This window comes from Periophthalmus magnuspinnatus, chromosome 3 (assembly GCF_009829125.3).
Source record: "Periophthalmus magnuspinnatus isolate fPerMag1 chromosome 3, fPerMag1.2.pri, whole genome shotgun sequence".
NCBI classification, from domain to species: Eukaryota; Metazoa; Chordata; class Actinopteri; order Gobiiformes; family Gobiidae; genus Periophthalmus; species Periophthalmus magnuspinnatus.
This window is the reverse complement of record NC_047128.1, coordinates 8381699-8395603: the sequence shown is the minus strand read 5'-3', so window position 1 is coordinate 8395603 and position 13905 is coordinate 8381699. Positions and strand designations below refer to the sequence as shown.

The window sequence follows — 13905 nt, the reverse complement described above, 5'->3', positions numbered from 1 at the left end:
GTCCAGACTGTATGCCCATACTGTATGTCTAGACTGGTATGTCCTGGCTGTATGTCCAGAGACCGCTATGTCCAGACTGTACGTCTAGACTGTATTTCGGGAGAGTGGTATGTCGAGACTGCATGTACAGACCAGTATGTCCCTGAAGAGGCCTGGGTGATTGTCATAAAGGACGTCAAAGAGCTTGAATAATACAAATGATATAACTTAGAAATGGACAAATTAAAATGAGAAGAAGATGGTACAATGACGACGATTTGGATTTATTATGCATCCAGATGGACTTAATCCAACTACAACAAAGTAAGAATGGATACAGATTATTTGAACTTTGAACAGTTTCAGTTAAAAACGTTTGACTACACAGAGTGTAAACCTCAAGACATTGATCCAGAGAATAACTTTTATACAGAAATAAAAAACATGTGAATATTACACAGAGGATCAAATTGAGTCTCAAATAAGTACAAATATTCACTATCTGTCATACATTTCAGCTGTAGAAGCCTAAATGCAGATCTTTCAAAAAAATTCTACACTGCTTGAAACAGTGCAAAATTGATTGACAATATATTCACCAACATTATAGACAATGAAAGAAGTGGACTTTTAATAGAAAAAAATAAATTGTGTAAAGACTTAAAAAAACGTACAAGTGAGGCAGAGGTTACCTATAAAACATACAAAAATAAATTCATAAGTATTATGAGAAAAATTACATTAAAAAACTTAGAATGTTTTAAATAAATTAATAAAGGGCAAACGGAATGCCAATTTTCCTACTCACATTCTGACAAATAATGGACATTTTCTCAGTCAGCCTAAGGAAATTGCAAATGAATTCAATGATTATTTTAGTAATATTGGTTCTAAATTGGCAAAAAAATATTTCGGAATCTAATCAAGAGAATGACATAATCAGTAGAATACCTAAGCAGGATAAAACAATATTCCTGCAAGGAACAGACAAGATGGAAATAAGTACAATTGTCAAACAAAGCAAGAACAAAAATTCAACAGATTGGAACAGACTAGACATGTGTGTGCTGAAAGAAACCATTGACTACATAGTTAATCCAATCACCTATATTTTTTATTTATCTTTGCAGTCGGGTGTATTCCCTGAAGGGATGAAGACAGCAAGGGTTATCCCTATTTACAAGTCCGATGATCAACATGATCTTACTAATTACAGACCTATTTCTCTATTGTCTCATTTTGCAAAAAATTTTAGAGAAACTATTCCATAAAAGATTATACAATTACCTTGTGAGACATTATATACATTATATATTTATCATTTGTGAACAGCAATATGGCTTTAGATCAAATAAAACCACTACTTTGGGTTTATTAAATCTAGTTGAAAATATATCTAATGCAATAGACAATGAACAATATGCAATTGGAGTGTTTCTAGATTTTACTAAAGCTTTTGATACCGTCAGTCACGATTTACTACTCAGGAAATTGCACAGATATGAAATCAGGGGTGTGGCTTTCTCTTGGATCAAAAGTTACATAGAAAATAGATCACAATATGTTCATATAAATGGAGTTGATTCAGAGCTCCAAACAGTGACCTGTGGCCTCCCCCAGGGGTCACTGTTGAGCCCTTTGCTCTTTATTTTGTATATTAATATATATATATATATATATATATATATATATATATATATATATATATATATATATATATATATATATATATGTTTTCAAATGTTTTACACCTTATATTATTTGCAGATGATGCAAATATAATACATTGTGGTAATAATTTAGAAACGGTAAGTTTCAGTAGAGGAGGTAGAAAAAGATCTAAAACTAAATTCATACTATTTACAAATTGCCAAACAAATGTAAGCAGGAATTTAATTATTCATAATACAGTGATAGAACAAATACATCAAATAACATTTTTAGGAATAATAATCCAAAACAAGCTAAATTGGAAAAGTCACATACAATTTATAAAGACAAAATTATGTAAATCATTAGTAATTATATCGAAAGTGAAAACATGCTTGAACGAAAAAACATTGTTCATTTTGTATAGATCATTGATACTTCCATACATGACTTATGGCGTGGAAGTGTGGAGCAAGACATATCAAACAAATACCATTCATATTACTACTGTCCAAAAACGAGCAATGCGAATCGTGAATAAAGCCTTGCAGGGCTCATACTACTACAAAATACAATGAAATTCAAGGACCTGATAGACCGCACAATTTATGTATAAAATTAAAAATAAACAATTGCCATTTCATTTTCAAGATCTGTTTAAAAATTGGGATAGTGTTTATAATCTTTCAAAAACCAAGGGTTAGAACAAATCTAACCCTTGGTTGGAGAAAATATTTGGAATAGATTAGATGAAAATTGTTGAACGTTGAGCCATTTCAAAAGTTTGTATAAAAAGCAAATTATAAATTCATACAGTGGAACTGAATGCTGAATTATGTTCTATTCTTCAATTTATTATTATTATTTATTTGTATTTTTTTTCCTCTTTTCTTTACTGTGTATATTGTAAATGCAGCGGCTCTTTATCTTTATGTTTAGTATTAAAGGAGTCATAAGTCATAAGCTTTGGCTTCTGCTTATTCCTTTTTCAGACTATTTTGATTGCTTCCTTGACTTAAGACTGAAATGTCTGGAAAGAAATAAAATAAGGTATGATAAAAGTATCATGTCTAGACTGTATGTCCAGGTTGTATGTCTAGACTGGTATGTCCTGGCTATATGTCCAGACTGTATGTCCAGACCAGTATGTCCAGACTGTATGTCCAGACTGTATGTCTAGAGACTGGTATGTCCAGACTGTATGTCCAGAGACCGGTATGTTCAGACTGTATGTCCAGACTGTATATCCAGACTGGTATGTCCAGAGTGTATTTTGAGAAAACGGTATGTGCAGACTGTATGTCCAAATTGTATGTCCATAATATGTTGTATAATGTATTATTAGAAAGATGCACAACAAATTTTTCACAATAATATGACCAGATTTAAGCCATGTCCAAACTAGGACTATTCCAAATTTAAACTAGGGTTAAGCCAAGTCTAAAAAAAGACAACAATTGCTATACCTGTTCTAAACAAGACTAACCCAAAGGAGGACAGAAATCTGTACAGAGGGTGGGGTAGGGTGCTTGCATAAAGAGACATTTTTACTTAAAGTAAAGCAAGTCTGAAATTTCTGCACTGCATATACAATTAATTTGTAATTCAAGATTAAAATGTTTGATTGGGCTGAATGATATGAAAAGTATCCAATTGCTATGATTTTTTGTGACTTTACATACAAGAAACCTATGCATTTTAGAGCATGTGTGTTGAGGTCTAAACTATAGGGTTGGTAAGACTGAACTGGGACAAAACAGAACTAAACTTGCACTAGACCAGGACTAAACCAGGAAGAGAACAGGACCAAACCAAGTGTACATCAGGACTAAACTGGGCACAAACTTTTCAATATTAAATTTCCCGAACATAAGCAAGACAAACAGCCATTTAACTAAAAAGAACAGTCAAATTGGGCACAGGGCCTTTCCTTGTGCAAACCTAAATTTAATAGTTGTTTTTCTGTCTAACCCTCTGCCAACTCCCAGGCCCCTGCAGCCCTAACCCCTGCCAGAATGATGGGACCTGTGAGGTGCTGGCTCCCACGAGACGAGGGGACGTTTTTAATGAGTATCTCTGCCGCTGCCAGCCGGGATTCGAGGGAGTGCACTGCCAGATCAGTGAGTGTGCTGGGGCCACTTTCACCACAACACATGCAAATCAGTCACTGTTAAAGTGGACTCTGCAAAAGTCAACCTTAGCAGTTATTGTTCTTTCCCTTCTCATTTACCCTCTCAAAGTTTTATTTAGTGCATATTTTAGTAATCTTTATTCACCTGTATTCAAAATTGCTTTGATCTACTCCTATTTTCACTGCTTCACTGCTACTGATACGTGCCCACTGCTCTGTACTTACTTATTCTCTTAATAGGTGATACACGTAGCTCACGTAGTCATTTTGCTATATGAAAAAAATCTGCTGCTTGCCAGCTATCCATTGTCGGGTTGAAAGCATAAGGTGCTTTGTTCTGATGACGTTTACAGTAACGTCAGCTCCCATTGGGCACCGCAGTTTTCAAATGCAGAAGTGGACTTGTTTCTTTACTGAGTGGTTTTAGATCAATATTGAGATTTCAAATGTCCAGATTATAACATAATGATCCACAGGTGGTATAGATTATAACCATTTAGCAAACACAAGCACAAGCACATTAGGTCTTCTTTAAAAATATTGAAAAAAATCATGACAAGTGGAATATCCAACGACAGCAAATATGAGTCACTATTAGTAATACTACTAGAAATTTCCATCTTGTCACAGCTTGAGAGTAGAACATTTATTCAGCCTCACTCTTTATGAAAAGACTTTTTGTGGCTCAGCTCTCATTTCTTTGGCTAATTAATGCAAGGCCACTCCAAGTCTCTTAGCATGCAGCAGCCCTCCACACAGACCCACATCTTTTCTGTGCTCTTCCTCCATTAGGCTTTTCCAAATGTGCAGAAGAATTAAGTATAAGCCTGTATTTGAATGTGAGAAGCATGCTGAGAATGCAAGGCTTTGGAAAGAAGTTCTCTTAGCATTTTTAAGTATCGTATCCTTATACCGACAGCCTGACGACCAACTGTAGTGTTTTTTCAATCTGAGGTCAACTCCCAACTAATTCTAGGCAACTAAGACATCATGGATTGCACAGCACAGGCTTAATTTATAGTTAGAAGCAGAAATGTAACATTAGCTAATGTGAGGGGATGTTCAAGTTACTCATTTGATTTGGTCCTAGACAATATGGACTGGAGAAAGAAGGTTTGAATTGGTGACCCACTGGTTGTGCTAAATGTTTGACTTTAAAACTACATAGGTATTAGTGTTGTCACAACATAAACATTTCAGACTTGATTTTGTTACTACTAATTATAATTTGATTAGGAATAGACGTGGAACTCAATACCGATTCCAGTACCATAATCTATGATCTAATATTTTTTTGTAAATATTGGTCCAGAGCTGTCTGTTCAAATCCCAGACCTAGCTAAAATCCAGTGTAGAGAAACAATAATGAGGAACCCTTACTCATTTTTCCCTCAGCAACCAACGGACAAAAAGTAAAATATGTTTTTCAAAAATGTAAAAATTAATTCTCCACAGACTGTCATGATATCGTCTTTGGTTAAAAAAGTCATAGATAACATTGTAAAACCTCTTACCCATATATGTCTTCAGTCTGGCTGTCTCCCAAGGAAAATGAAAATTGCAAAAGTGATGCCACTATTGAAAAATGGAAATAAAAACAGTTTCACAAATTATAGACCAATTTCACTGTTCTCAAAAATCTAGAAAAAATATAAATTTCTCAGCTAGAAAACTTTGTTGACAAACATCAAATAATAAATTAAAGCCGCAAGCTGCATTGAACGGCTCTCACGGGCCATGCTTCGCCCTCAGCTGACCCTGCACTCCCTATGGGAGGCGCTAACGCACCAGTTGTGTCTGTGTTATTGCGGCTTTGGGCTGTACTAGACAAAGTCAAAAAATATTGGAAACACTGATGTATGATGAAAATGGAATAATGTGGGTTTTTGAGGCATTGCCATGGCAACACCGTGCAAAATACAAACTTGGCCCCTTGGACTTTTTTGACAAGGACGACCTGACGAGTCACTGTGCCAAATTTCATGTTTGTCACTGAAGGTGGCAAGTCATTATAAGTCTTTGAAATGTCCAAAAATTTTGGAATTTTCCCATTACAATAACATGGGCTCTTTCACACATCGCCATGGCAATCCAGTGAAAGTTATGACATTGGATGCCTTTGATTTTTTTTTATCGGGATGACATAAAGAGTCATTGTGCTAACTTTCACGTTATTCCATCCATCCATCCATTTTCTTCTGCTTATCCGGGGCTGGGTCGCGGGGGCAGCAGTCTAAGCAGGGACTCCCAGACTTCCCTCACCCCGGACACGTCCTCCAGCTCCTCCGGTGGGACCCCAAGGCATTCCCAGGCCAGCCGAGAGACATAGTCCCTCCAGCGTGTCCTGGGTCTTCCCCGGGGCCTCCTCCCGGTGGGACATGCCCAGAACACCTCCCTAGGGAGGCGTCCAGGAGGCATCCTACGCAGATGCCCGAGCCACCTCAACTGGTTCCTCTAGACGTGTAGGAGCAGCGGCTCTACTCCGAGCTCCTCCCGTGTGACCGAGCTCCTCACCCTATCCCTAAGGGTGCGCCCGGCCACCCTGCGGAGGAAACCCATTTTGGCCGCTTGTATCCGCGACCTTGTCCTTTCGGTCATTACCCAGAGCTCATGACCATAGGTGAGGGTAGGAACGTAGATTGACTGGTAAATCGAGAGCTTTGCCTTTGGGCTCAGCTCCTTCTTCACCACAACGGACCGATACAGCGACCGCATCACTGCAGACGCTGCACCGATCTGCCTGTCAATCTCATGCTCCATCCTTCCTTCACTCGTGAACAAGACCCCGAGATACTTGAACTCCTCCACTTGAGGCAGAGACTCACCACCCACCCGGAGAGGGCAAACCACCTTTTTCCGGTCGAGAACCATGGCCTCAGATTTGGAGGAGCTGATTCTCATCCCAGCCGCTTCACACTGGGCTGCAAACTGCCCCAGTGCCTGCTGCAGGTCCTGGCTCGAAGAAGCCATCAGGACAACATTATCTGCAAACAGCAGAGATGAAATCCTGTGGTTCCCAAACCAGACCCCCTCCGGCCCCTGGCTGCGCCTAGAAATTCTGTCCATAAATGTAATGAACAGAACCGGTGACAAAGGGCAGCCCTGGCGGAGTCCAACATGCACCGGGAACAGGTCTGACTTACTGCCGGCAATGCGAACACAGCTCCTGCTCCGGTCATACAGGGACCGGACAGCCCTTAGCAAAGAGCCCCGGACCCCATACTCCCAGAGCACCCCCCAAAGGACACCACGAGGGACACGGTCGAATGCCTTCTCCAGATCCACAAAACACATGTGGACTGGTTGGGCATACTCCCATGAACCCTCAAGGACCCGATGGAGAGTATAGAGCTGGTCCAGTGTTCCGCGACCAGGACGAAAATCACACTACTCCTCCTGAATCCGAGGTTCGACTATCGGTCGGATTCTCCTCTCCAGTACCCTGGAATAGACCTTACCGGGAAGGCTGAGGAGTGTGATTCCCCTGTTATTCCATTAAACTAATATTTTTGCTGATAAATGGAAAAATTTGGGAGCATTTCCATTAGGATAACATTAGCAGTTTGGCACATTGCCATGGCAACACGGTGCAAAACACGACATGACTCTGATTGACTTTATTGATTGGGATAAATCAATGGAATTGTGTGTCAAATTTGGTAACATTTCGGAAAACAAAATTTTCGTCCCTCCATACAAATTTATTGGAAATTCTGTAATGGGCGCTATCGCGCCAATTTTATTTATTTAGATTTATTTATTTAAATGTATTTATTTATTTAAATGTATTTACAACAGTAGAATTAGGCAAGAAAGTTTTACAACTGATTCGAATTTTAGCCCAATCAGACTTTGTGTGCGCAAACCGCAGCAAGTTTTGACATTTGAAAATTTCAAAAATTCAGATGGAATTTTGCGGCTTCGCCGCACGCAAACTGTGACAGGCATCATCATAAATTGGATAACTTTAGATGCCCCACTTGTCTAGATGATATACAGTGATTTTCAGCCCTGCTGGTGAAGCCCCCTCAGAGGCTTCACCAGCGAAAATGCTGAATTTGCATTTCGGAATTTTCAATCCAAGACAGGCAAATTCCAGTTTGTCTGGGGACGTGGCCATAATAATGTTTTTTGTTTGGCATCACTTGAAGAATGTGTGTACCGAATTTTGTGGCTCTACGGCAAAGTTGAGGTTGGACGTCTCCCATTGACGCAATGTAGGCCAATTATGCAATATATAAAACAAATAAATTGTTTGCTAGACCTGAATTTTGGGCAAAATTTGGTGAGTTTTTGAACATGTTCAGGGGGTAAAATTCCTACTCAAAGAGCAGATGAAAGAATTAAAAAAAATTAAAGCCGCAAGCGGCATCAAACGGCCCTTCGCACTCGGCCAACCCGGCACTCCCTGAGGGTGGCACGTCAGCTCCACTTGCCTCAGTTTTCACTTGTCACCAAACAAAGTCAATAAACATTGGAAGCGCTGATTCACAAAATTCAAAAGCATGGATTATTCCAGGCATCTCCATGGACTTTTTTGACAGACCTGAATAGTCACAGTGCCTAATTTCACTTTCCTCAATGAAGCCAATAAGTTTTTATGAGACTTTGAAATGTGCGAAAATTTGTAAATTTTCCCATTAGGATTACATGTACTCTTTCGCGCATCGCCAAGGAAACGCAGTAAAAGCTATGACATGGACCTGATTGACTTTTTTGATTGTGATGACATGAAGAGTCAAGGTGCCAAGGTGCCATTATTCCATGAAATAAATATTTGGGAGCATTCCCATTAGAATAATTTTGGCTGTTTGGTGCATTGCCATGGCAACACGGTGCAAAAAACGACATGGGTCTGACTGACTTTATTGATTGGGATGACGCAATGGAATTTTGTGTCAAATTTGGTAACATTTCGGAAAACTTTCTGTCGGCGACGCTGACATGCTAGCAAGAACAAATATGCATATCCCATGCCTATGGCATGGGTTGCTTGGATACTGGAGTCAGGGCCCGAGCCCCGTTGGCCTAATAATAATTAAAACTGCAAGCAGTGATAAAGGCCCTTGCCACCCCTTGTGACCGCGGGGTACATGCCACCACGAAGATCCTTGGTCCCCAAAATCAGCGTCCAAGTAATACTACTCCATTAATTCCAATGAGAGAATTTCTGACATTGTCATGTCTGCACGGTTGGAAATAGAGACATGTCTTCACTGGCTTTTTTGTTCAGTATGATGAGTGGAATATGTCTACCAAATTTCAGAAGTCTATGACAAATTAAATATTTTCATCCCAGTGAACCAAAACCCATGTATTTCTCTGAGAAATATCGGACGTTGCCATGGCAACACCTTTTCAAATAGAGGTATGTTCTCATTGGCTTTTTTTGTTCGGTATGGCAATAGGGATATCCATTTTTGAGTACCATTCAAAAGTTTAAGGCGGCGCTGTGGAGCAATGGAGTAATGTTTTGGAGTAACATTTTGAACAAAATGTATATTAATGCTGGGAAATTCAAATGTGAGAGTGAAAATTTTGAAAAAATTGGGTTCCTGTAGGCTTTAGGGCGAGGTCATAATATATTTTTTTACTTGAACTGAGATGTACTAGGCTTGTACCAAATTTAATTTGTCTATGATAAAAAAGGTCTCTCATTGCCGTAATATATTTTTAATTTTTAGGTAGCGCTATTGAGTGAAAATAAATAATAATAATAAATAAATATTGAGGGTGTACAAATTGAAGATGTGTTTGAGAGTAAAATTCCTTGGAATAAATTATGGAAGGCAAATTATCATGGAAAGCCCGCATCCGACATATAAAAACTAAATAGCCAAGAGCCTCTCAGTTGTAAATAGTAAAACAATATCTTGATCACAATACACATAGATTCATTCAAATAAATGCAGTAAAAGGTCACTGACAATAATTTAGATGTATGTATGTTTATACTCTCTCTCTTTCTCTCTCTCACTCTCTCTCTCGCAGATGGTGAGGATGATATTTTTTTTTTCAACTGAATGCACAAACAAACAAAGCATTTAATTTATGTTCTAACTGAAGACAGGTATACAGGGATACCTTTATATGATGATACATGTGCTCATTAATCTGCTCGAAATAAATAAATACAATAAAGTAAATTATGGATTTATTTAAACAATAGTATGTGATTTTCTACATTAAATTGTAGTACTTTCTTTTATATTACTGTGTGGCCTTATACCTGTGTAATCCCTCAATCATCCAGGTAGGTTCCGTAGTGGTCCATAGGCGTATATTAGTCTAGTCCTGATACAGCTCAATGTCATTCTAAAGCTATTCAAGAAAGGTTCATTTCTGTCCTGTGAATGTGACTGAGTCCTATCCTGTGTGCCTCAGGGCACACAGGATAGGATTGTCAAAAGTCAAAATTGAGATCAGATACTAATTGATACTAAAACTAGTATAGAAACTAGATACTCATTTGAGCAGGTATCAATACTTACAAAATCACAATCACAGAATTGAACCTTTCTGAATAGAATGATCATGAGTTGTATCAGAACAAGTATAAGACGACAAAGTCTATTACAGGGGTCGGCAACCTTTTTTTTAATCAAAAGAGCCATTTTGCCCCCTTTTCCTGTCTGGAGCCGCAAAAAATAACAGAGCTTCTAAAAGTTTTAATCATTATTTAAATTCAAACAATTGCAACCACGGAATACAACAAACTAGCCCACTTTAAAAATAATATGTTTAACAGTAATAATTCCATGCGTGCTGCCATCCTCTTCGGGGTTTTACGCAGCAAACCAGTGATCAGTTGAAGCACCTTAACATACAAAAAAACTTACATCAGCTCGGATACATATAAAAATCTCATAGTTTTTTTTCAGAATAAATAATAGTTTATTAAATGATGTTGTTCTTACCTTTTTAGTGGGACTTCTGGGTCTGCACTTCACTACAGATCTTCCCTATGTCGAGGCTGTAAGATGTGACTTTCATCTTCACGCAGGACTGTGGAGTCTCATTAGTGAGACTGGAGCGGTATTTGGACTTAATAAAGTTCATGCTCGAGAAAACTTGCTTGCATAAGTATGTTGAGCCAAAGATAGACAGGACTCCAAATGCACACCTTTTCATATTAATATAGGTGTCAGGAATGGCACTCCATGTTGCAAAAATACGTTTGTCGGGTCGGGGTAGTTTTTCCATATCAGTCCATTTTTTGCTCTTTAGTGAGCGTAGCCCGCTGACAGGCGACTTCTTCAAGATCCGCAGACAGGGATTTGAACTTGTTAACCCCTTTATCCGCTATGTCGGCCAGTTCGATTTCTAGATCAGGCTTACTTACTCCTGTGAATGCAGATGTGTTTAGCAGGGATGGGTCGTGGGTCGCTGTCTAGACGTGTGACAGGAAAAGAAAGAGTCTGTTTCTCCTTTCTGAATTCACAGAATCTTTCTCCAAATGAAGCTCGCATTGCAATAATGGCTTGGTGAAAATAATCACAATTTATGTGATTGTTGGCTTCTTTGAACTCTATTAGGGAGGGGAAGTGAAAGAATGTGCCTTTCTGGACATCTCTGGCTAACACTGTCATCTTGTGCTCAAATGACAAAACCTCCTCCAGCATCTGCAAGGCCGTGTTTCCCTTTCCTTGGAGATTTTTATTCAGCATGTTCAAGTGACTTGTCATATCCACCATAAAGTAAAACTTTTCCAGCCAATCTCTTCCAGTTCAGGATGGCTGAGGCCTTTGCTTCCCAAGAAGGTTTTCACATGCTCCAGACAGGCAGCGAAGCATTTCAGCACCTCTCCCCTGGAAAGCCACGACTTCTTCTAATAATGAACAAAACTGTCGGTGGCTTAACCCGTTCGCAATTATTTTGTTCACTATTTTGATAACAAGGTTCATTACATATTCAAATGGAAAAGTTTGTACGCAGAGGGCTTCTTGGTGTATGATACAATGAAACGTCATCAGATCTCAGCCCAGTGACTTTTGAAATAAATTCACAAAGCCTCCTCTCATACTGGGCACTCCGTCAGTAGACACTGACACTAGGTGAGTGGTGTTTATTCCTTTATCTTTTAGACAACTCACAACAGCCTCACAAATGTCCTGCCCCCGTATTTGGCCCTTTAGCGGTATGAGTTCAATCAGCTCTTCCTGCAACCCATCAGAGTTGACATACCTGCATAATAGAGCTGTCTGCATAACATCGTTTACATCACTTGACTCGTCACAGGCAATTGAGAATGCTTAAGCTGAATTGATGTCATCAATTTGCTTACTGCTGATGTTTGCTGCCAATATGGTCCTGTCTTTAACTGTCTTAGCAGAGAGAGATTTTATAAATTAAAAAACTAAATTTTTTTTTGATATTATCAACTCAAACTCCAAAGTAATTGTGAAACAAAAGGAATGTATAGTGACAATAATATATAAATAACAAATAAATTAAAATATAACCTCTATTGATTTACGTGTTATTTTTTTTGTCATAACCATGGGGAGCCAATACAAGGAGGCTAAAGAGCCGCATGCGGCTCCAGAGCTGCGGGTTGCCGACCCCTGGTCTAGTATATGCCCATGGACCACTATGGAACCTACCTAGACAACTGAGGGCTTGTGAAATAGTTTTGAGTGCTTTTGTCACGCCCCCATTTTAGTTGATAGACTAGTTGAAGACTTTAGTTTATAAGAGCCCTACTAGGTTCAACTTTTGTGAATCTACCTTTTTAAAGTATGAAAGCATGAAAGAAAGTACTATTATTTAATACTGAAAATCATATTCTATTGTCTATAGAAAGGGTGTTTTTTTATTATTATCATCATGGCATTGGAATCAGTATTGAGTATCAAGTCCTTCCTTCCTTTCTTAGTGTAGGAGCCATATGATGTGTTAGTTGCCATGGCAGTGCGTGAGGGGCGGGGTTCACGTGGGCAAGGGTGACGTGCTGGGAGGTACAAAGGCACTGGGTTTCCTGCTGTCTGACAGGTGGAGAGGGGAGACACCAGGTAGCCGTATTTTTTGTTGACCGCTTTATTTTATGCTTGTTACCATACCAGTTTTCTGTAGGCCTACAACTTACCATCTTTGTATGTGTAACCTGCTTAGACACTGTTGAACCAACCCATTAAAACACCATAAAATGCACTTCGTGAGTCATTCAGTTTTTCCAAATAACAGCGCGTCAGATTGAGGTACTGGACTCGGACTCCTCTCGAAGCGACACAGGCTTATGGTCGCTACACTTAGTTCCATAGTCTTGAAATTGAGTTTGAAATTGTAGTGCAGTGACAACACTATTATGGATCAATCTATTTTAACACAATGAGGAATAATTGAATTTGACATTGAATTAATAACCTCTGTGAAAATGTATGGTTTCAGAGCTGTGTCTTACTATTGGCAAATCTTATATTAAGGAAAACCCAAATCTTTACAGGAATGTGCTCTGTATTTCATTCTTAACCACCCGCGGGCCGTCGCCTTTACGTTACAACTTTACAGCAATGTATGTGTATTTCTGCGTCACCCACACAAACAATCTACACATCAAATGAAAGCTACGGCATTCATCTTTCTGAATATGTAAACCATTTACACCTCTAATCACCACAGTGCTGACAGGAAAGCCGTTTTTACAGAGAAGTCAGAAATGTGGATTTGCACTTCACTTACCATTGAGCACTCTGGTTCTGTCAAACATCAACATATTCACACAAAGTTGGTCTCATTCATTCCGTAAAGGTCCAGAGAATATAATCCAGTCAAGAAAATATGTCCACAAAGGAAGTTAGAGCCTCCACGTCCAATCTGCTGCAGGAAAGTGAAATCTGTTCCGTCACTTCTCTGCATTTCTTTTGTCAGTTTCAGGCATAATAAACTTCTGACAGCGCCAACTTTATTCCTCAACGCAAAACAAACTTGTTAGCTTGTGATTGACACCAAAGTTGGCCAATAAGGTGGGGGCTGTGGGTTACTGGAGCCACGAACAATGAGTGAGAGCTACAGATGACTGAAAGAGTACGCCCCACTCTCCCTCTTGTAGAATCAAGCTGTTACATTACACATGTTTAGTGATGTTTTCCTCTTAAAGCCCATGAACTGCGGAACACGCTGATGCATGACATGCAGTGGTTTACTGT

General features: G+C 39.0%; 1 protein-coding gene across 2 annotated transcripts in view; it reads left to right on the top strand.

The window, feature by feature from the left end:
• LOC117389783 (lactadherin-like) overlaps positions 1-13905 on the top strand; it is a 73017-nt gene that overhangs the window by 7980 nt on the left and 51132 nt on the right. For both annotated transcript variants that reach the window (XM_033987509.2, XM_055231279.1), the window contains exon 3: positions 3618-3749. In XM_033987509.2, coding sequence (XP_033843400.1) covers positions 3618-3749 — 132 coding nt within the window. The remainder of the gene's footprint in view (positions 1-3617; positions 3750-13905) is intronic.